This window comes from Neodiprion fabricii, chromosome 4, assembly GCF_021155785.1.
Source record: "Neodiprion fabricii isolate iyNeoFabr1 chromosome 4, iyNeoFabr1.1, whole genome shotgun sequence".
Classification (NCBI taxonomy): Eukaryota; Metazoa; Arthropoda; class Insecta; order Hymenoptera; family Diprionidae; genus Neodiprion; species Neodiprion fabricii.
The window spans coordinates 2,770,972-2,793,583 of NC_060242.1; the positions used below are offsets into that span (position 1 = coordinate 2,770,972).

At 40.3% G+C, this 22,612-nt stretch overlaps 6 protein-coding genes across 10 annotated transcripts; 4 read left to right on the forward strand and 2 right to left on the reverse strand.

Annotated features, from left to right (window-relative positions):
* The first annotated feature begins 1,814 nt into the window (after window positions 1-1,814).
* On the forward strand, window positions 1,815-9,681 carry LOC124180379 (putative zinc metalloproteinase YIL108W). 2 transcript variants are annotated; one of them, XM_046565822.1, is made up of 5 exons: window positions 1,815-3,411; window positions 3,575-3,740; window positions 4,769-4,997; window positions 6,123-7,525; window positions 7,860-9,681. In XM_046565822.1, exons 2-5 carry the CDS (start codon window positions 3,736-3,738, stop codon window positions 8,071-8,073), a joined length of 1,851 nt encoding a protein of 616 aa, XP_046421778.1. In that variant the 5' UTR covers window positions 1,815-3,411; window positions 3,575-3,735; the 3' UTR covers window positions 8,074-9,681. The 2 variants fall into 2 exon arrangements, with proteins under 2 accessions (XP_046421778.1, XP_046421779.1); XM_046565823.1 differs by lacking the exon at window positions 4,769-4,997 and having other exon boundaries at window positions 1,883-3,411.
* A 142-nt stretch (window positions 9,682-9,823) lies between these two features.
* On the forward strand, window positions 9,824-12,869 carry LOC124180389 (glycolipid transfer protein). 3 transcript variants are annotated; one of them, XM_046565843.1, is made up of 6 exons: window positions 9,824-10,098; window positions 11,515-11,676; window positions 11,860-11,915; window positions 12,010-12,131; window positions 12,222-12,372; window positions 12,450-12,869. In XM_046565843.1, the coding sequence occupies exons 2-6, from the start codon at window positions 11,532-11,534 to the stop codon at window positions 12,630-12,632; spliced, it is 657 nt and encodes a 218-aa protein (XP_046421799.1). In that variant the 5' UTR covers window positions 9,824-10,098; window positions 11,515-11,531; the 3' UTR covers window positions 12,633-12,869. The 3 variants fall into 3 exon arrangements, with proteins under 3 accessions (XP_046421799.1, XP_046421800.1, XP_046421801.1); XM_046565844.1 differs by lacking the exon at window positions 9,824-10,098 and adding an exon at window positions 10,758-11,122; XM_046565845.1 differs by lacking the exon at window positions 9,824-10,098 and adding an exon at window positions 11,388-11,406.
* A 278-nt stretch (window positions 12,870-13,147) lies between these two features.
* LOC124180390 (transmembrane protein 17B-like) lies at window positions 13,148-14,329 on the reverse strand. Of its 2 annotated transcripts, XM_046565847.1 has the most exons (4): window positions 14,019-14,329; window positions 13,828-13,931; window positions 13,538-13,651; window positions 13,148-13,456 (listed from the first exon to the last, which is right to left on the reverse strand). In XM_046565847.1, exons 1-4 carry the CDS (start codon window positions 14,104-14,106, stop codon window positions 13,214-13,216), a joined length of 549 nt encoding a protein of 182 aa, XP_046421803.1. In that variant the 5' UTR covers window positions 14,107-14,329; the 3' UTR covers window positions 13,148-13,213. The 2 variants fall into 2 exon arrangements, with proteins under 2 accessions (XP_046421803.1, XP_046421804.1); XM_046565848.1 differs by lacking the exon at window positions 13,828-13,931 and having other exon boundaries at window positions 13,966-14,329.
* LOC124180384 lies at window positions 13,356-17,431 on the forward strand. Its single transcript, XM_046565833.1, has 8 exons — window positions 13,356-13,475; window positions 14,560-14,655; window positions 14,836-15,248; window positions 15,705-15,916; window positions 16,123-16,175; window positions 16,266-16,485; window positions 16,601-16,809; window positions 16,931-17,431. Exons 2-8 carry the CDS (start codon window positions 14,585-14,587, stop codon window positions 17,004-17,006), a joined length of 1,254 nt encoding a protein of 417 aa, XP_046421789.1. The 5' UTR covers window positions 13,356-13,475; window positions 14,560-14,584; the 3' UTR covers window positions 17,007-17,431.
* Window positions 17,432-17,559: 128 nt separating this feature from the next.
* Window positions 17,560-20,801, forward strand: LOC124180378 (tRNA (uracil-5-)-methyltransferase homolog A-like). Its single transcript, XM_046565821.1, has 10 exons — window positions 17,560-17,693; window positions 17,778-17,898; window positions 18,009-18,347; window positions 18,423-18,584; window positions 18,786-18,978; window positions 19,092-19,219; window positions 19,350-19,600; window positions 19,716-19,950; window positions 20,129-20,321; window positions 20,406-20,801. The coding sequence occupies exons 2-10, from the start codon at window positions 17,785-17,787 to the stop codon at window positions 20,657-20,659; spliced, it is 1,869 nt and encodes a 622-aa protein (XP_046421777.1). The 5' UTR covers window positions 17,560-17,693; window positions 17,778-17,784; the 3' UTR covers window positions 20,660-20,801.
* LOC124180387 lies at window positions 20,237-22,562 on the reverse strand. The gene is made up of 3 exons (XM_046565839.1): window positions 22,380-22,562; window positions 21,727-22,101; window positions 20,237-21,613 (listed from the first exon to the last, which is right to left on the reverse strand). Exons 1-3 carry the CDS (start codon window positions 22,426-22,428, stop codon window positions 21,192-21,194), a joined length of 846 nt encoding a protein of 281 aa, XP_046421795.1. The 5' UTR covers window positions 22,429-22,562; the 3' UTR covers window positions 20,237-21,191.
* Window positions 22,563-22,612: the final 50 nt, after the last annotated feature.

Genomic DNA, 22,612 nt, shown 5'->3' on the forward strand with positions numbered 1-22,612 from the left:
TTGTGTCTTTTATTCTCTTTTTCTCATTCGTCTTCGACCTCTTCTTCTTCTTCTAGTTCTTTTATCCTCTCGACAACTGGACGTAAACAGAACCAACGCGGCCGAATGCCTCTTTTTATTCTATCTCTTGATGATTGCGGGTCCCAAGACATTTGCCGAAAACCCTAAGCACCACAGCGGCAAAAATAGGAAGCGGTGGACGTGCGGAAACTTCGAGGTTTCATGCGCGTATCGAGTGTTGATTATCCTATCAAACTTGGTTTCGAAAAAACACACAGTTTTATCCACACTTTGGACCTCGAACTCGTAGCTCGCTGTCGGATTATTCTAGAGCCAAAACCCGTCGGACCAATAATAAAGTCACATTCGTCTCTATATATCCCTGCTAAGATTTACCTCATATTTCTCGTTCCTAGTACCGAATGTGGAATGTAATATATCGTGTGAATTATTCTCTCGCCGTTAGCAAGGTACGTTATGTGTGTAATGATTATAAGGTGATAGTCTAGCCAAGAGTCTACTTCGGGGTTTAGGACAATTAATCACACTCTTGAAAAAAAGTATAAGACGTTCTTTTTTTCCCCCAGCTTAGATTTCGCCTCGATAGTTTATCACATACCAGCATTACATCACGTATATGTGAAGTTTGTACCACGCGGACCGTGTTTCTCCGGTTTTTAAATTATTGTTAGCCGATTCCATACATATTCTTACTTCGGACCCGAGTCATTAGTGTATAAATTCTTTGAGTCCGCGACTAAACTGGTTCGAGACTTTTTTTGTTCAACGATTTTTTTTCTTTTTCTCGTTTATTCGAAAGAAAAAAACAAAAAGAAAAAAAAAAACACTTGGCATGCCTTGGCTATTGACCCGGCAGCTGATTCGTCGACGAATAAACGTTCTTCGTTAATTAATACAGATATTCGTTGCTTCCTGAATAATCAGACGCTAGATCAATTTATTTGGTAATGTTGACGCGCCGGTCTCTGGACACCAACGTGGCGCCAGAGATCGGACGACGCATGTGTTATCTTGATACGAGGAGAGAGTGTACGTCGGTGTTTGCGATACGTCTATGAATTCATCTACACGAGACTTGAAATTTTGTAGAACATCTATCGGATCGTTCTAACGCTATTCGTCCAGATACCTACTTATACCTGGGTGAAAGCCACGTGGATGAGAAGAGGCATCGTTCGATGATTATTTTTTTTTTTTTTCCTCCACCTTCTTCTGCTTCTTCTTTAATTGCCGACGATTCCTTTGCAGAAAGTGAAACTGGCCGAGCTCTGCTGCTGCCGCTGATGCTGCTGCGTACAGGTATGAGACGTAGTGTTATAGTATACGAGGAAGCACGGGTTCTAGGTAAGGACAACGACCGGTGTAATCAATGGATGACGCAACAAGCTTGCCTTGCGGTTGAGGTACAGGACGATGACCAGCAGGCGCCGGCAGTTATAATTCCTGGTAAATACCTAGCCATTTATTTAGTCGTCTCGTGCTCTCACGAACAATTAACAACCATCCAGGATTATTTACAGCATCGCCTGGACCGCACGTGCCAACCTCCTCCAATGCGTCTTCTTCGAGCTGGATTTTCTTACGCCATGTGCCCTGAACAGTGCCCCGTAGTTGTCACAAGAATTTGGACCAACGCCCGAAAAGCTGCGGCAAACGTCGTCTCTGCTTTGCAGGGAATCGATAACCTACGTAACGCTGCAAACTGCAGAGCTACAGGTATGCGGGATGGATGGAATGGAATGGGTCAATTGCTTCCGGGCTAATCACGTCAGACTTCCGGATTTAAACGATTTCCTTCTACGTATTATACCCGGAATTTTTGACTGTGTATGCAAGGTGCTGATCACGTTTCCTGCTGGGTCCTCCATCGGGCTTGACCACTTTTTTAATAACTTGAGACGATAGTTGACGGTGAACGCAACCTCTCGCCGTTCTCACAATTTATTAGAGCACTGGTTCCGCCCGCTTTCTATCGCTCAACGAGGCCTCAGTTTTTCGAGGATACGGTCAATACGGTCGCTACATTATTCTTGATTGCTCCTAACCAGCGTTCCGAACACCCAGCAACAACGTCTTGGCCACCCTAATGCCGATCAGGAGGAAGATGTATAGCTGTATTTTTGGGATGACAGAAGGTGTAACACACGCGGATGGATCGAGTCCGAGCAATGTTTTGCGATGGCACGGTGACCTTGAGGGACGACCTCAGGACGAGCCTCGCGTGGCAGGAAAGGTGACTCGTAGAAATGGCGCAATCCAGTTTCCCCTTCGACCCAATTTTGGCCGAGCACGCGCCTGTCGTTACAGTTGGAATAAAAATCGAAACGTCGAATGCGAGGCTTTCATGTGAACACAGTTTCGGAACATCCGCGTGACAAGGGTGAATCAGGACTATGACACATCCATCGGTGACTACAAATCGACTGGTCGTGACGGAAGCTTATGCATCTAGACATCACTGCGGATCAGCTTTTTACGGATGAAAAAACTCTGGCGAACCTTATTCCGGCACGTGCCAGCAACTACGACGCCAGTGCAGATTCGTCCGACGAGAATCTTTCACGAATATAAAAGACTTGAGGATAAGGTTCATGACACTCGCCGCGACTGGAAGGCCAAGAGGAACTGCGTAGTTGTTTGCGCCATCCTTATCCTCCGTGGCCTTGAGGCAAGTCCTCCCAGTCCGTCCGAGGAACTAATCTACTGCTACTTCGACCACGTAACCAGCTCTTGAGACGTTTTACAATGTGCGATCACACCTATGAGATTCCGTACTCGAGCGCGATCGAGCGACCAACCAACCAACCACGCGTGTCCATCATTTAGTGTCAGTGAACGCGTAATATCCATACATGCGATGATTCTGCGACGCCATTATCCGTAGGATAAGTTCTCTCTTCTCTCCGTGCGTTCGCATAAATCACGAGCAAACAAGTTCGCGATCATCGGCTCGTTTAAAACATTTGAACTCCGGTTTTGAAAATAAAAAATTGAGGAAGAAAAAAACACATGTCCATCTCGTTTTTGGAAGTCTGATACGTGTTGGTGTTAATCATCCTTTGTCAGTTAGCACGGTGCAATTGGCGAGTCAAGATTAAAGATGAAGGAAAATGTTTTGCATAACGACGACTTTGCCAGATCGTTGATCAAATTGTGCTGTATTCGGATATTGTAGGAGCAAAGAGGCAGCGCTAAATGTCGCTCAGGACGCAGTCTCGTCGCTGCTCCGGCTTCGAGAATAATAGAACGCTGTGCTCAAGGGACTTTGACCTCGTGACCAACTTGAAGGGCGACGTACCTTGAAGAAGGGGAAAGGCTCTACGTCGTACCTACGGGTACCTAATTGGAGGCAACGAACCTGGCTGCGACTCGTTCAGGCGTACAGAACAGGTAGGTAATTGACCAATGCACGCTGTCACACTCCCTTGTCCTACTTAGAGCCCGGAGGCACTCTTCTTCTCCGTTCGCTCACTGGCTATGCACTACTTTCATCGGCTATCGACCCCTGAGCGGTACAATCTGCCTAGGTAAAAAGTGTTTTCTTCTTACACAGCTGAACGAGAAGAGCCGCGAAGAGACCAAAATGGAAGTGTACAATATCGGTAGAAGGTTGTTGTTCGACGATAAAACTGGTAACTTTCTTGGAATGAGTGGAAACGAAATTGGTCGATAGTTCAAAACAGTTCTTCCAGAAATCCGACTTCCGAAAGATGAATGAGGTAACTTTATCTTTTTCAATATCTTTTCTTTCTTTTCAAGCGAAAAACAAGTCCGTACTCCGGAATGCGGCTAACGTCGGAACTTCACTAACGTATTCAAAATTCTTCTGATCATTTCGAGAAGTCGATTTTATTCGACGGAGCTGCGTGTTTGACGTGAAAATGTTTTCACTCGGCAGCAGGAAACGCAGCATCAAATTGTCGGATGGTAAAAAATTCACATACTAAATAATAAAAGCATTACAAAATTGTCCTTGTAAGAATGTCAAGAATTACCGAAACTCGCAATACGAAATTTATGCAAGTTTGAAAGCAAAAACTGAAACAGGTTCATGTTCTCGAAGAATCAAAAAGTCATGAAAAAGGAGACGAACTTGACTAGCCAAATCGCATCCTACAGACACACGTCGTACTCTCGGGACTCTCGGTACGGAGTGACAATGAAAGTTGAAAGGCGGAAGACGCCATCGATGAGCGGAGGCAGCTCCGGAAGAGTCCGTAACCTTTTGGACGTATAGATTGTTAAGAAGCTCAATACGCTTCGGCTCGTTTAAGGTCCTCACCCACCAGCAATGTGTACCATAGCTAACAAGAAAGTCGATCTCGCTGATTTTATTTCTCTTGTAATATGTTGTAGTAGACTAAACACTAAGCGCCACGTATTTTTTTTTTTTTTTATCTGCCAATCAACACTCTAAGGGGGTGAAACCACCCTCCAAAGTAAGGCGTGTCAGCGGGTGATTTGCTAGTTTCACCCACAAGAACATAATATTTGTTAACAAATCCAACTGGAAAAGTTTTCTCCTAACGAGTCAAAAATACTACCAAATCGCCCCTCGACATGCCTTACTTTGGAGGGCGGTTTCACCCCCTTAAAATGTTTAATGACAGATCGTAAAAAAACAAAATACGTGTCGACTAGTCTTTGGTCTACTCTAACATATCACAGAAGAAATCGAGTCCGAGAGATCGACCTGCAGTGATACCTTCCTTGTAACTGTCAAAGTGAGCTTCCTGTTCACATTTAGTTTTAAAGGTCAAAGTAGAGCGGGCGGCAGCCTCCCTGCGGAACCCGGGGGTGGCTTCGCCCCTGCCTCCCTTAGCGCAAGGGTGCGGAGCGGCAGTGCGGGTGCGCGACGCAGTGGCGCCGTAGTACCGGCGTATTCCGCCGTCCGTCTCGGCGCCACAGTTCCGCCGCATGTCTGGGGCCGGCTAGCCGCTATTCGCAACTGGCTTGCAATCGACGCGAGCAAAATGGTAAGTCGAAACCTTAAAGGCCGTTTTAACGTAACCCCGGGTGTCGCCGCCGCGGGACATCGTTTCCGCGTCAGCTTATCGCATCGCTTTTTAAACGCCGAAGGCCGACGCGAAATTTTTATTTACTTCCTTTTTTTGCAAGGTGACAGAAATTGAACGACTCCACAATCACCGACGGTGTGTGATAATCGTGCATTCCTGCGTCGTGTTCTTCATTCTGGGTTGCGTTTCGTTGCCTTTCTATGATCACCTTCCGGGTTTCTTGTCGACTCTTTCGTTTTTATACTATAGACATATGCGTTAAATGCTCGCCTATCGAATTAGGCTTGCGGCAGAGCTATATGTAGGGCTGATATTCCCCATTTACGTTGTTGGTTTAGACCTTCGTGCAATTGGTCGAACGGAATATAAGTTCGGGCTGTAAAGTGATGCCGAACGTCAGGTTTTGATCTGTCACACCCGTGCAAGAGCTATTTCTTCATAGAGTTTTGACGAATCCTTATTCATCCTGATTCCCACTCTCGTATTACGCCTCGTCCTCTTCTTTTGCGGTGTCTCATGTGCCTTGCCACCTTGCTAGACTCACACCACCAATGAACATTGAGCGGAAGCACGCACGGCGCACTTGACAATGTGGTCAATGCGACTTCAATGCGGTGATCACAGCTTACGTGACTCACCGAACTTACGCACGCGGTTCTCGGGATTACCGCGAGATCGCAGCAGCTGACGGCTCACTAATTTCACAAAAAGAGTTTCCTACTTTCATCGAGAATATGAACCATACACCGTTTAAGAACATATAGTATTTATCATCAAGCTAGCGGTTTCATTTAACGCCATTAATTACAAAAAGCTCAATCTCTTTTTGGACACTTGTTGAGAGAGAAAAATTGGGAACTTGGGACCCTTTAGCTTAGGAAAAATGAAAATTATCAGTTACAGGTCTGTTATCCTGCATTGTCATGTGCAGCAAACACGTTTCTGAGCGCGCTGCGGGCCTCACTTCCGGTTCGAATTGCTCACACCTCCAAACAGTGAATCTGGAAAAAAATATCGGGGAATCACCAGAACTACTGGTACTTCGTTCGAACTGCCGGTAAACTAAAGCTGAATTTGTTACAGGTGCTCGCCGACACGGGACTGCCGGACAACGATCGAAGCGCTTTGGCGAACCGAAACACGGAGGGTATAACCGTGACAAACTTGACGGACGGCGAGACCGTGAGTTACAGTTTGGCCCTGGTTCGAGGTCGAGCGCCTATGGGATGCGGCCGGATCACGGTGCGAAATGCGAGGAGCGGTGTTTTGGAGTGGCCTGTGATCGGTGGTGAGTTCCGGGCGATAGCGGAGCTCACCAGGGGAGAAAACACCCTGGAGCTCGAGGCCGGGGGATTCAAGCGTCGGTTGGGACTACGACACGAGCCACGTACGACGCGGATGAGAGTTACGCCAGTTTACGTTATATGCGCCGGTCACAGCGGCCGGTTCCAGGGGCCCCGAGGCGAGGACTGCTCGGTCGAAAGCGCTGCAACGAGGATCGGTCTCGGGGCCCGTTTGCTGCAGACCCTTACCGCCGAGAAGCTTCGGGAGGCCGGACACGGCCGGAAGACCTTCCAGCTCGAGCGAGACCTCGACGGCGCCGAGTGCCTCGTGATGCACAGCATGCTCCACGTGGACAGGGCGCGCGCAATGACGCAGCGTCACCTCTGGGAGCTTGTTGCGAGGGAGCTGATGACCGGCCCTCTGGCATCCAAGGATCGTAAGTACCTCGCCTTTCTTTCCTGCACCCGCTACCGCGGTGCCCCGAGTCCCAGGACACACGAGGACACGCTGGCCCGCACCGAAGGTCACGCGGCCCTTGGAGGCGGCGGTCTCGCACTCTTCGGATCGGCCTGCCTTCACACCTGGCCCACGTGTCTGGGTCAGGTGCTCCCGCGGTTTCTCGATGAGACGATTGTCGATACCGAGCAGTTCATGGACGACAGCAACTACCGCGGCACCCACGCTGGCTGCCTCGCCACCACCCTGGGGTCGGTGCTCCACGAGCTCGGGCACACTTTTGACCTCGGGCACACACGTGAGGGCATTATGGGGCGTGGGTTCGACTACGTCGACAGAGTATTCGTCGGGCGCGCTGGTATCGACTTAAACCGCAACCCCATCAGACGCGACCCCCAGCATACGACCGTTGCCCTCAGCCGACCCCTCAGCGTCACCGTCACCGTTCAAGGTGCATTCGGCGGCGGCAGCCCTCGCAGGGGTCGACTTTTGTCCGAGACGTCAAGGCCATCGCCTTCCCTCAGTCCCCGACCAAATGCTACACCAGGAAGGCTATCGGCCCCCGCCAGTCCCGAGCTGAACAGATCCCTGTCACGGAGTCTCACAGCGTCCGAACCACCCCCGCAACCCGACAGAACATTTTGGGGACCCTCGTGCGCCACTCTCCTAGCCTATCATCGGTGGTTCAATGAGGAAGTTGACAATTTACCGAACAAGGGAATGGAGATCAGATACGACGCTAAGAGGTGAGTCGAATTATTCGTCTGATGTAAAGGGGGTAAAAATGTAGAGGTCGGAAAATTGAAAGGTATCACATAGGATCGAATACTCGAAGACGGGAATGTCTGTCTTACAGAATTTCAAAATTTATAAAGTTCACAACTTTGAATGATCGATATTCTGACCCTAGTATTTTTCTCATTTTTGGACATTTTTATCTCTACTCGAATATATAACATCCGTATGAAAAAAGCTATCGTATCCGAATCAACTTCAGGTCAAATGCATCGTGGATATTTCCGGTGCAATTTGAACTCTAGGTAGTTTATTATTTCGCGGATTTTTCATATCATGAAATAGAAATGTGGTGCGGTCGAGATGCGGCGTCCGGATGATGGAGCTCAGGGAATCCGCGGGCGAGATGGTCGTCGGCTCTCGACAGTTTCCGGGCCCCCGCCCCCCAATTGAAGCCCTGGTTCCGCCACCCCCACCGCATTGCCTCGTCCCGCTGACTCTCGTCGCTGAAGACTCAGCCGGTAACATCCTGAAGTACCCAATGCCCACGGCCTTTTAGATTATAATCCACAGCCCGCGCCTTCCACTACACGTTGCTAGTCTTGAAAATAATTTGGAATAATATATAATTTTAAGAATAATAGGTGATAACAGCTTTGCGGTCACTTCATCTTTCCACACTCGCGTAATATCTACATACCTAATATTACTACGGAAATTTATCGCCTCACGGCTAGATACTTAACACAGCTGAAATGTACTTCTTCGTACATGTATTAATCACTAAACCGAAGTAGAAAGGTATGTTGTGTAGTCAGTATTAATCGAAGTAAGGAACAAAGGTCATATATGAAATCGATCATGCGATAACTACGCGGTTTTTCATCTTCAAGTGTATTAAAGATTTGATTAGGCGAATCGGAAGACGGAATCGTCTGTGAAAAATAGTCTTACCGTACAGTCACTACTTTAAATGTAGCTGTTTCTTTTTTATCTACCATTATATCGGGAAATTGAAAAAATCTAACTCATCCGTTTGTCAATATATCTATACTCATACGTATTTATTCACTCTTTGGATACACGACCAGAAATTTTAGTACAGGAAAAAGTTCACGATACCGATAAAAACATTATATAATACTCACGTAATATTGTATAGGTATTATAATATATCCACATGGTTGAATTAAATTTACATAGTTAGCTATCTATTACCAATATTCTCTCGTATATATATATCAAAATATATATAATATTTTAATACGCATACGTATAAACGCATCCTGCAGCGACTTATAATCTCGAATCGTGATTATACCTATAGTGAGTATATACAGATATATGTAAAATGATATTATATTATACTGATATACCAAATCAACATGACTAAGTAACGGGATTCTAAGATGAAAATATTTTTAACTAAATGCCATGCTAATGTAGTGTGCCTCCTGATACTTAGGTCCTAGTGTTAATCAAACATTCCCAATTTTCCGAAATTTCGCGGTTATATTATTAAGAATTATAACAATCTCGGCGTTGACGGAAAAACGAATTTTTATTTCAAAAAAATAAAAATACCCTAAAGATGTAATGGAACATAATACTACACCGAATTAAATCTCATAAACTCATTCAAAACAGGCTTGCAGAGGTATACCATAAACAGTAACTGGATAAACAGTATTTTGAATGAAACATATAGTCATTTTAACTAACGAAATATTACTAATCTCTCGACTCCCGTGAGCGTAATACAATAACGGCTTTCGATTAGCGACGTATTATTATTAGCAATAATCTAACTACACCTATGTACACTAATGCAGCCAATTATTATTTATACCTAACGTATATTGTAGTCTTATAGTATAAGCACTCTGTAGTTGTAAGCTATAGGAAAGAAATCGACGAGCATGATGATGATACTAATAACGAATTAATATATTGTACTTGTATATGAGCCTCGTGCGTGTACAAAATTATTTTGTTATATGGTAAATTAGTCCTATGATAATGATGACAATGATAATTTACAATTATTACCATGTAACTTTGATGACAATATTGTAGCACATATTATGGCATACACACAGTACATAGGTATATGATATTATATTATACGTACCTATAAACATAATAAAAGAAATTATAAGATCGTTAATTATATTACAGGTTAACCTGTGAAAAAACGGCCTCAAATGTTCCTTGATTAAATTTCTGTGTGTTATATTTTGTAAAAAAAGTGCATTATAAAATCGCAGATACGATATCTTTTGCTTATATCATCATTATTATTATTATTGTTGTTGTAGTTATTATATAAATTTTTCGTAGATTCGTTATCCGTGTCCGGTCGAACCGAGCACTAATGCAAGCTGTCTACCTAAAGTACATACAACACAGCATGTTTACTCATTGGCTATAGTCGTGCCTTAGATAAGATAAGAATACAACCCAGTCACTTGTTGCTACTAACCAGATCTCAAAATCTACTGTGACAATTCGTTGACAACACTTTTAGTCCACTGTCAGCATCCGTTTAGTATATACAGTTTTGCGAACGGTCTGCTACTTAATTGTAAGTCGTTATTGTAACAATGTTTAGTGTTTAATTTTTTGTATAAAAAAATATTCTCCATTTAGTGTACACATGTCAATGGTTAACATTTACAAGCAAAAAATTGTTTGTTTCTTGTTTTTTACTTGTAAATTCAAAACTAACGAGGTAATCTTGATCCCCGCTTCCCCGCGTATGCCGTTCTAGCACCACTTGTCCCACCGTTTCCACTCGTTCGTCCGTTTTTAGTAATGTTTACAAGTATTTTTCACCTGTTTTGCAGTATTTTAACGAGAATATACGTTATACCTATAGTACTATATTTCTACTATCAAAATCTGTTTGAAAAATTGAAATCGGACTTAAAAAATGGTGGTGTCATTAATTTTTGAAAGAAACATTAATTTTTCCTGATTTTCCCCGTTAATAATAATCCGATCAAGTCGTTTCAGCGCTCATTTTCTTCGTCTTTTGATTCTCGATAATTCGTCTAGGCAAAGCATCAAGATTGCTTTGTTAGTTTTGAAGTTACAACCGAAAATCGAAAAAACTGATTTTTTGCTTTTAAATATTTATAAAAAATTGATAAATGATAGTTGTAAATGGAAAACATAACAGAACTAAGTACTGTATTTTGTGTGATAGCACAGTCGGTATCCTAATAGTATTTGTGTCACAGAATCACTCATTTTCTGCTCTATTGATTGGTCTAATCATTAAGCTTCGCTTGATTTTAAATGTATATCTGCCATGTAGCATAATTACGCAAAACCTTAATCTACGTCTAGTATACGTATAAATTGATAAGCGAGAGGAAATACGAACCTTGATAAAGCGGAACGATTTTCATCTAATTTGCGAACGCGGGAATATCGAATATTTGAAAGCCTGTGAATTGCTAAGCACGCCAAACATGTGATACGGGTCATTTTCAACGGTGAATTAAAACTGAAATCCACGGTAACTTATTGGCCGAGATGAAAAAACTTTACGGAAAGTTGATATCTTTCGCATTTTTTCATCTCTAAGTCAATCAATCGCAGAGGTAATCTTGAATTTAAGGCGGAACTTTAAAGATGAAAACGGCAATACCGATTTATTTTCAACATTTTACCGTAATAAGCTCTAATAATAATTATAATATAGTGTTATTTTTATTATATTTATTAGTGTTATTTATATTATAATAAATATAATAATAGTGATCGTGTTGGGCTGTTGGAATACGGTATTTAAACAGCTGCCGCAGATGAATATGTGACAATAATGCTTCGCACGATGCGCGGCTGTATATCTTGCATGCATTACGGAGACGCGCGAATGGATGATGTAAGCCGGTCGCCGCATACGATTGAGGCATTTGGTGGACGGCAACAACAGAATCTTTTGTAATGTTGAAAATATATAATATATGTTTATAAATTTCTATTCATATAGGACGAGGTAACAAAAACATGGCTTCATCGACCTCCGGGACTCAACAACGCACCACTGACGCCACAGCCGACGATAATTTCATTAAATTCCCTCCCGTTATCGACGGGAAAATAAACACCGCGGAGTTCTTAGCTGCTGCGCAGGGTGTTGTGCGAATCGTCGGTAAGTTAAGTATCACACAACACACGCGTCTCGTCTCGCACAGATATCACGCCGCGAACATAACCTAGATTCAAACACCGAGGCGGCATTGGTGCGAATGCACGTGTCATTACGATTAGCTGTGCAGCGGGTGAGTACCTACTCACCGCGGTTATACTGAGAACCCTTTTTTACTCATTTCAGATAAATTTGGAAAGCTCTTTGCACCGGTCAAATATGACATGCAGGGAAACATTGACGTGAGTTGAACCCTTACTCGATTTTCGCAGTTAAAGCGTTGAATATATTTTACTTACATCCAATTATCACTGAAATCAATGGAAATCTTTGTAGAAATTGAACACAAAGTATGTGGCTGACAAAGAGAAACACTCGACGTTGCATGACATGATCTTGTTGGAAAAAATTTCAGGGAAAACTATAATCGCCACAGATGCTCTCCTCTGGCTGCGAAGGTAGCAAATTAATTAATTCTACAGAATTTCAGGTATCAAGTAATACATGCAGGCTTCTTCTCTAAAGTTTGTATCCTTACTACATCACAGAGGCCTCCACATGATCCAGGTGTTCTTTGAGAAGATTATTGAGGATCACAAAACTGGAAAAGCTAGCGATGATCTGGTTGCACTTCTGAAAAAAGCTTACAAAGAAGCCCTGGAACCATATCACGGATGGATGGCACAGCAGCTGTTTGGAGTATGTATGAGCATTAATTTTGGTGGTATTAATTAACTTTCTGCTGCACCATTAATAACTGACAATTTGTTTTGTAGCTGTTATCAAGGACGGTACCGACACGATCCCAACTACTGCACGCCCTTGCTAATGAGCAAAGGAATAAAGATGACTTGATAATACAAGAGCTAGACGTGTTTTTGGTCATTTTGAAAGAAAATTTGCAAAATCTGCTCACCTTTTACATCGAGCACAACCTAGAAAATGGTGCAAAAGTATAACCAACAGTTACTTCAGTAAATTTCATGGCGAGCTTGAAAAATACTTTAATTTTTTCTTTGTGAACGCCAAGCTTGATTTAACCATGTTTGGTAGATAACATATTATTATCAAGATATTTGAAAATACTTTTCAAGATTTATCTATTTCGGAACTTAATCAGGAGCCTTGAATATAGGCTCAGAAGCAAACTGATGATACGTGGATTTGAAACTTGATCTACAAGTTTTTCCATGTGCAGTTTTTACATTTTAGTACAAACATATTTTTACAACGAATACTTAAAATGTGTTCAACAACAGTTGGATTCACTGCAAATGTGACCAATAGGTGACTGGCTGCTGCTCCGCAGATTAAATCGTGTATTTACACAATTCTGATAGGTGCCAAATGAAACTAGGTAATGAGTGATTGTTGGTGATAAATTTATTACTTTATACCTATGTACAGATGAAAGATATGTATGTATGTTTGTTTTATACGAGGTTAATGATTGTATAATTGAGTTATGAAATAATTAAGTGATGAATAGTTTAATATTTCATATATACAAGCATTACAGTTCAAAGATATTTCATCGGTCTTACTCTAGTTTTTCATCAATTTCGTACAGTTGTGCGAGGTAAAATCTTTTTGCATGATGATTGGCCGAATTTCTTAATGCAATTGTTCCAGTAATTATTTCAGTGAGGAGGAAAACTAACATAACGCTGTTTACTACATGTTCTCCTCTACCTGGCAGCATCCTACCATCAACAAGAGTAAACATTTGTAGAGGAAATTGTATCAGTGTTGAAATCAGCCAAAAGCAAGCCAACTCGGGAATCTGAAATCACGCAAATATGGTAATTTTCTCCATAACTTTCATTGAAGTTTTTTCAAGTTCACGCAAATACAACGCCTAAACCTTCTCTGCCAAATTTCCGAGGTATCCTAGGTACAGTCGTATGCATTCCGAAACGGCAACAATTACGAAAACGCCAACAGTTATAAATTTGTAAATGTCCGATAGTTTATGGTACTGAAAAAAAATCACAACTTTAGTTAAGCTTAAAGTATTAGATTAAAATATCAATACGTACATTCTTGATAACGAGTCAACTATGGGTAATCAATATTTAACCGGTGATGGGTTTACCGGGCTTTAACGGGGTTAAAATATCAGCAATATTGCTGCTATTCGTTAAGAGTAGTTACTTTTTGATCGAGAAGATTCAAACTGATGAAAAACCAAAACGGAAATAGCCAAGTATTGAAATACAGTGCCATTTGTAGCGGTAAACTGGACTTAATCACGTTTCCTGTAAAATGGCAAAAGTAACGTAGAATACGAACATCAACGACGCTGACCATTCCGACATCGTCGAATAGATCGCAAGGTTTATTACCGATGTCATGAAATTCTTTTATCCGATTGTGATAAGCGAGACCTGGAAATATTCTATCTGATGCACTTATTACTGTATCCTTCCACATTGCATAAAAAAAGTTATTAACCTAAAGTGGTCTACAGGTCGCTGTGACAACAAATATTTCTGCAACCACAAACCAAGGATATTTAGAGAGAGTGAGCCCCCCTGATTTAGTAACACCCTTTGACATGGAATAGGTTTTTTTTAACTAATTGTCGAGGTGCCGCAACGGTAAATGCATAAGTAATGTATGACTGCAACTAATTACTTATTGTTAGAGCATTGTACAGTATCACCTGCCGTATCATAAAATCGCACTGAAGTGGTAACTCTAGTACACGGCAATTCGTTGTGCGTTTCGGAACACGTGCTAAGGTCGCGTCGTGGTCGCGTCACTTACTCGTAAGCCAATGGCCACCAATAGCTACTGCGATACATCAAACAGATCCAAAACGGCGTTCCCCCATAGATTCATCAGGGGTGTAAGTTAGGGTTCATCGTTCGATTGTTTTTGTAGTTACCAGGGTACAGTTTGTCGAAGCATGGCCGATAATGTGCTTAGTTTAGATGACATAATCAAGAAATCCAAAATTTCAGCAATGAAAGGCCGCGGGTGAGTTGAGAATTTATCATTTTCTTATTGAAATCTCAAAATTTTTTCTGTGGGTAAAGCTCGTTACTTAAGCCTTACTTCACCATGAATCTTATAACCTTCAAAAACATCTATCGAGCCACAATCATATCTGACGCTCATTAATTACAGCAAGCTTATGATATCTCACCAATATTACAGGTCGAGAAGAGGCATCAACCGAGGTACTCTACGAACTAACGTATCTTCGAGAGGTCGAGGAGGGCCGGTCATTGCGGATGCTAGATTCAAAATCATCCAAAAGAATCGTGAGAAACTCACTGATGCTCGAGATAAACTAGCTCAAATAGCCAAGCAGTCTGATGCCAGGTTGAAGTTGGACAAATTACGTGCCACTCATTTGAAAACTGTCGATTTACCTCTCAGTGGAATTTCTCGTCAAACGGGCCTCAATGGTCGAATTACATTGACGACCAATAAGCTTCATAATAAAACGATGCACCCGATTCCGGCTACAAATTATTTGGCGCCAGGTTCTAGAGCTATGGAGTACAGGGCACCGCCCATGGTCGAAACTTCATACGCTGATGATATGGAAATGAACTTCAATGATGGTGCTCATTTTCTTTTTATCTATTTTCTACTCTGGGAAGACTTATATATTATACCCTCAATTCGATTGCACATTGAATACCTCCTTGACATAATCTATAATTTTATTTGTATTCAGATATTTTTTCAATTTCTTGCACTGATATTTGTTTTTAGAATGTCTTTTTTTTCAGACTATTTTCTGATTTTACGTCTCTGAACATTCCGAAACATTTAATTCCCTCTAGCAATATAGTTTGTATATTCTCAAAGATTTTCTATCCAGCATTACATAATGATTTTGGATTTAGATTGTGTTATGACAAAATATGAATTCTTACGACACTTGTGGATGAAATTTAACTAAATATTTCAATATGTATCAGTAACATTGATAATCAATTTTAAATGTGTGTTATGACACATGCATTTTGACTGCCTTTACTCAATACCGATGATTCAATCTCATCCATTCTTAGATTACATGATGGATTCAACACCTCTAAGGCGGACTGTCAACAATGAATATGTGCCTGTGCCACCTCCACCACCACCTTCATTCAACTTATCCCCGACCAATGAATACACTTGGGTGAAGCTGCCTGGTAGTAGTCTTGGAAGGATGGGTTCTTCTAGACCAGTTGAGGTTCAGAGACCACGTGACTTTAAAATTGTGGCTCGTACTTCAATGGTAATTACAAAAGTCTATTGCTTACAAACGTAGACTTTGTGGATTTCCTTCGTTTGGCTGAACAATTTTCTGTGACATTTTCACAAGAAATATAAATCTTTAGATTTCGTAAGCATTTAGCTCATGAGGGAATAAAAATTCAATAAATTTCGTAATTTTCTGGAAAAGCAGAGGTTTTAAATATTACAATTGTTGGCTGCTTTCAGGGTAAACCAATGGTTACTTCAAAGAGCGATTGGAGTTTTGGATCAAAAGCAAGGTATGTCGTCACTGCTTCATTGGACTAAAGTTTTAATTCATCTCTTGCTGTTTAATTACTGCTGCATAAATCGTCCTTGTATATTTGCAGAACCATATTGACCGAAGATACTATAAATGACAGATACCTGGACATCAGGGGTCGTAGAGACGTTGGTGTTAAATCGCGACTGGATTCATTACCAAATAAACCTCGAACCATGGGTATTTTATCTCGTCCAAAGTCTAGCTCAAATTCGACGTCAGTAACGACTGGTTATCGAATCGTTGTATCAAATCTCCAGGCCAATGTAACTCAGGAGGATATAAAGGTAAACCTAAAATAATCACGTCTATTTTGTTGGTAATTACGACGTGGAAGCCAAATATTTATTGTACAATGCGCCTGTAGTTATGTACATTAGATGCTAAATTTTTGTTACTAAGGAACTGTTCGAGGACGTCGGAGAATTGTTGGTGTCCAGGTTAGTGCGCCCAGGCACAGCTGAGGTGATTTACAAGACATTAAAAGATGCAACGAAAGCGGTGGAAACTTATCACAATCGGCAACTGGATGGACATCCTATGAAATGTTTATTAGTTAATCCACGACCAAAAAATAATCCAACTGGTCCAGCAGTTAGGCCATTGCCCGAGTAAGCAAAATCATATACTTGAAATAACTAAATTGTAATGATAATTATTATTGATATCTTCCTGTTCGGCTCTTAACAATCCCAATCTTTGTTCACTTGAGGCTGTCATTTTAATTTACAGAACAAGACGGAGTGCGAGTTCAAGTTATGTGCAGCCTAGTCTTGGCGCAGTCCATCGTGCACTATTTGATGACTGAACAATAAACTACATATTTGAAGCATCATGAATTCGATACAAAATATATTTATAATTCATGAATTACGCATACACCAATTCGGTATACAAATGATGTTAAAGCGCATCACTGCTGCGACGCATCGCAATGATTGTGATTGAAAAATTTTATTACTTCATGCCTCGTGATTGTTAGAAGTATGAAATACTAATGAGTATTGAACACTTGAATATAAACTCGAACAAAGGGATAAAAGACTTTGAACGAAGATAGAAGATGAAACTGCTCTTAGTAGTTGGTATAACTTCATACCATCCTCGACTCATGAACCGATCAACATCGATTCATCATTCATTTCACATTTAACGATTACTATGTTGAAAGCTAGGTATACATTACTGTACGTCACGCCTGTAGCGATTGTACAATAAAAATGCATAACATAAGCCATATACTTTACTGTAATAGCATACTAAATGTATGTATCCCACTACATTTTACTTATTCGTTACTAATATTTTACATTGAAGTCCAAATAGAACAGTGATTATGGATCCAAACCCACCATAATAGATTGCAAAAAAACAATAATGCGTGACTCGAAATGTGACTTCTTTTACACCCCTCTCTACCTTGGGCAGAAGTAAGAAAATATGTACTCTAGGAGAAAAATGGTAGAAACCAAAACTGTAGAGAATTATATTTTCTGTAAGTTTAATTATTACGGTTTTTAGTGAAAAGTTGAAAATAACCGACTTGTTTGACAAGAACAAATTCTCCCATAAATTCAAGATGGCGTATGAAGCTCCTGCAGCATCTGGTAGTCTTCATGATCTGGTCGAAACAGCAGCCCTTGGTATCACCCAACCACGGTCTTGGTTTGACGCTGCAGTTCGGTGGTAGGACACGGAAAGTAAGCTCACATAGCTCAAGCTAACATAACCTGTGGTAGGTTAAGTCAATAACAGAGCATAAAAGTTAAAAATTGTGATTATATTTTGATTTTATAAATTGAAATTGTTGGTTAGAACAGGCGTAAATATGAGCAACGAAAATACACGTGAATCAACGGTCGCTGTGAAACATGTCGAAGACCAGAAAAATCCTTACGCATATTTGGACAGAGCTGACTTTACTTCGGAAAAATTTAAGATAGAAGTACGCGGTCTCCCGAAGTATTACGGTATTAGCGAATTCAAGAGGCTCTTAACTGAAAGGCTGGAGTTACGTTTAAGTAAAGTGAAGCCACCGAAGCGAGGCAGTGGTTGGGTGTACGTCTGTTTTCGCAACGAGGAGGACCGTAAAAAAGCCATCGCTGCCATAAATGGACTATCTTGGAAAAACTCCAAGCTCACAGCCCAGGTAAAAACGTCAACCTCTTGCCGGTATGTCTAGCAGGCTATAAATCGTAATTCAATTTTTTTGTCTTATTTGCAGTCAGCGAAACCTGCTCCAGATCCATTTGTCAAACGGAAAATGGAAAGAGAGGAAGATTCAAGCAAGAAGAAAAAAAAGGATGATGACGCTGACGCAATTCCACCAGCTGAGAGAATTAAAATGAGTACTACACCTTTGTGGGATATGCCTTATGACGATCAGGTGAGCACGTGTACATAATTTGAACATTTATTCCTGAAGACCTGCTAAGTTACCTGTATTATTCCATATTTTAATAAGTATTTTGCATTAACGAGTGCTACGTATCCAACACATTACTTAGCAATATAATATATAAGTTTTGAAGGATATTATGTTCTAAAAGTGGAATTTAAAGTAACAAGGGGAAATCGTATTTTATAGCTGAAGTTAAAAGAGAATGAGATAAAGTCCGTGCTGAAAAAATTGGGGCAACAGATGAGTAAGGAAAACAGTGATCTCACTGATTGGATTGAGTCGCAAAAGGGATTACACCAAGGATTATTGTGCGACGTACAACCGATACTTAGAGCAGATATGATAGATGGTTACAGGAACAAGTGTGAGTTTACAATTGGTAAGAAGCATCAATATCCATCAAGTTCTGCACAAGCATCAAAAATTCTAGAAAGTTGCATCACTGTACATAAAATCATAGAAATCTTTTATCTGGATTTACTGAATTAATAGGAAAAAGTGAAATGAGTGGCACCGTTACAATCGGATTCAGATTATCCAGTTACGCAGCAGGATGCACCGCAGTCGGTCCTGTTGAAGATCTTAAACACATTCCTCAACGAATGATTGATGCTGTTAAAGTAAGCCACAAACAACCATGTAGGGGCTACCTAATTTTCAAATTAATATTAAAAGATCGTAAAGTAAATTTCTCAGCTAAATAACATAAGGTAGATGTATGATACATTAGGTTTTCTGTCAATGTAATAGGTATTTGAGGGATTTGTTAGAAAATCAAAATTGGATGTATTTGATCCAGTAAATCACAGTGGCTACTGGAGACAAGTTACTGCACGAACTTCACGATCAGACCAATTAATGCTGATTGTAACGATACATCCTCAAGATCTAAACCAAGGTCAATTAATCCAACTGAAAGCCGAAATTCGGGAATTTTTTAACAGCGATGAAGGTGCCAAAGCAAATGTCACTTCACTTTATTTTCAAACAATTACAAGAAGGTTTGTCAATTATTTACGCTCGATGCCTCAAAAGAGCAGTTATTGCTGCATTTTTCGTACAACATTTGGTACCAAATCCACGTTTCATGCAATTATAGCTTGCTTTCTGTCACAGAGATGTGGGTGGTGAAGGCGGTATCATCTTAGATCATTTGAGCGGAACAGAATACATAGAAGAAGAACTACTAGGCATGAAGTTTAGAGTATCTCCAAGAGCTTTTTTCCAAATCAATACCTTGGGGGCCGAGGTACTGTATAAAGCAGCCATTGATCTCGCCCAGCCAACATTGGATACTACGGTTCTAGACGTTTGTTGTGGCACAGGAACTATTGGCATTTCATTTTCAAAAGTTCGTACTTGCCAGTGCAATCTTTATGCTTCACTTTTGCCTCATTTGGCATAAATTTCGTTTCGTATTTCGTATAATCAATAATAATTAATTTAAAATTTAAAACAAGTTGTTTATTTCTATTATATGTATAGTAAAAATTACAGGTTTATTTTCATATACAGAATAAAATTTACAGTACTGCGGTGAAGTCTTGGGTTTGGAAATGATAGATGATGCAATAAAAGACGCTAAACAAAATACTTTGACAAATGGCATAACAAATTGTGAATTTTTCGTTGGCAAAGCGGAAGATATTTTGTCACCGGTTATTCAACGTGCAACTAAACATAATCTCATTGCCATAGTTGATCCACCACGAGCTGGTCTCCGTGAGTATATTTGCAGTTCTATTTTTCCATTAAACTTTCATTTTAAAAACAAATTAATTTAACCTCTGATTTCAATATTTCTAGATCAACGAGCCTTGATAACTTTACGAAAGGCAAAAAGACTGCATAAATTAGTATACATTTCATGCGATCCAAAAGCTGCGATTAAAAATCTAATAGATCTAGCACGACCAACATCAAAGCAATATCAGGGTGAGCCGTTGATTCCAATTAAAGCTGTGCCGGTTGACATGTTCCCATATACTAAACATTGCGAACTTGTAATTTACTTAGAAAGGTTCTCCAAAGCAAAAGCAGCTGGCAATCAAACTGGATGATTGCATTAAAAGTGCAATACAAATTCTACATATTATATATATTCGAACTGTTTGTAGATTTTTCAAAACATAAAAAATTGAAAAATAAATTTTAAATATACCGTATTATTCCGAATATAACCCGAATTTTTTTTGTCGTTAACAGCATCGGCCAAAATCGTCCTCGTCTTATATGCGTAAACGTCTTATATGCGGGTAACTAAGAAAAACACCGTGAAATACTCTCAGAATCAGGGGTTGTCTTATATTTGGAACAATACGGTATGTATATACATCCTACATATTTATCACATTGACATAGTCATTGACAGTGCGGTATATTCAAATGTGAATAGTTTTGCTCCTCAAAGTGATTGCTAAAAATTGAATGTTCATCTAAGTTACCTATATTGCACAAAACGTCCGAAATTACGACCTATAGTCACTGTGGAGCTTACATACACACTTTAATATGTTCTTACTGTACAATCGTTTTTAATCTTAAATAACTAAAAGTTTTTACATATCTTACTTTCTATTACAGAATATCAAATTATAAATTGCTACCATCTTCGCACATAATATTTACATTTGGGATATGTGAATTATTACTTTGCGCATTCTGATTAGTGGAAGAATTGAACTTATCAAGTAGTTTTTCCAGCAGTGTGACCTTTTTGTTTTCCATAGCAAGAATATCCTCGTGCATACTTTGCAGCAATTTTAAATGCCTCTGCTCACGTTCTCTGTACTCTGTCAAAAAATAAGCAAACCAGAGTGGTGGCTGTTGCTGATTTTGATCAACTTCTATTCCTATCTGCTGATCCCCACTGTACTCTCCACAAACAATCTCTACCGAGCTATTCTCATCTTCTGTATCCTCAACTGCATCTGTTAATTCACATGCTTCTTGCCCATCTAGCAAGTGGGTGATTTCTCCTACGTCTACAACTTTAACATGTACATTTTGGCCATCTGAAAATTTTTTAATTTATGTTGAAGTTATTGGAACCTTATTCAAATCTTCAAGTGTCATAATTTATACTTCTCAGTAATCAATATTACGGAACGAAGGTATCACCACAGACCTGCAGTTTTGTACTTGTGGACAACGGGGTGTTTAGGTATTGCTGGTGAATTATCAACTACAGTATGCTCGATCAAAGCATTTAATATCTTTGGGTCTTTCCCCAACACGTCTTCTAATACATCATAATATGCCCATTTTCCATTATTTTTGCGACGCTGGCCTGTATATATGTCCTTAAAAGTCTTTTTCAAATTTCGCCATTTCTTGTCACACGCGTCATCCGTAACATTGGTGTAGCCTCGGGCATGAAGGCAAGCAGCCATGTTCTTCCATATCAATTTTTTCTTTAAGCTTGGATCCTTGAAATTCTGTTGAAATCGTTTGTACTCCTGAATCAAAGCTAAAGTCATAGATCTGTCCCATACAAATTTGTCTGAAAGTTGAGAGCAACGGTTAACTGTGATTACTACGGATTCTTTGTAGATTAGGGGAAAAATCATCAAAGATGAAAAAGATTGTTCTTAATTTTTGCTCAACATGTTTATCTTTATCAAGTTAAAGAAACGTGGTCGGAAAATGATCGATAGAATAATTGCGTATTTTAAAATCTGGACGAACCGCTTTTTGCAACGCTTACAAAACGTTCGGCGAGAAGTTAGAACGTTTCAAAAATTGTGTGCTTTGTTTAAAATTCAAATCGGTTTTTCTTACCATTAGAATCGAAGTCCTCATTGTTTAAAATGACAACGTTCTCGACCATTTTTATCCGTATTTTTAAAAAAATGTGTGCGATATCAATATTATAATTCCAATTAATGTCGTAACACACTTTGCGTTGCGTTAGATGAGGACCTGGTTTACAATTACGCAAACATGAATCTAGATTTACGCAAAGAGGCGTTGACTGAAGAACGAGCTGTCTATCGATGGTAATACAGGAATCT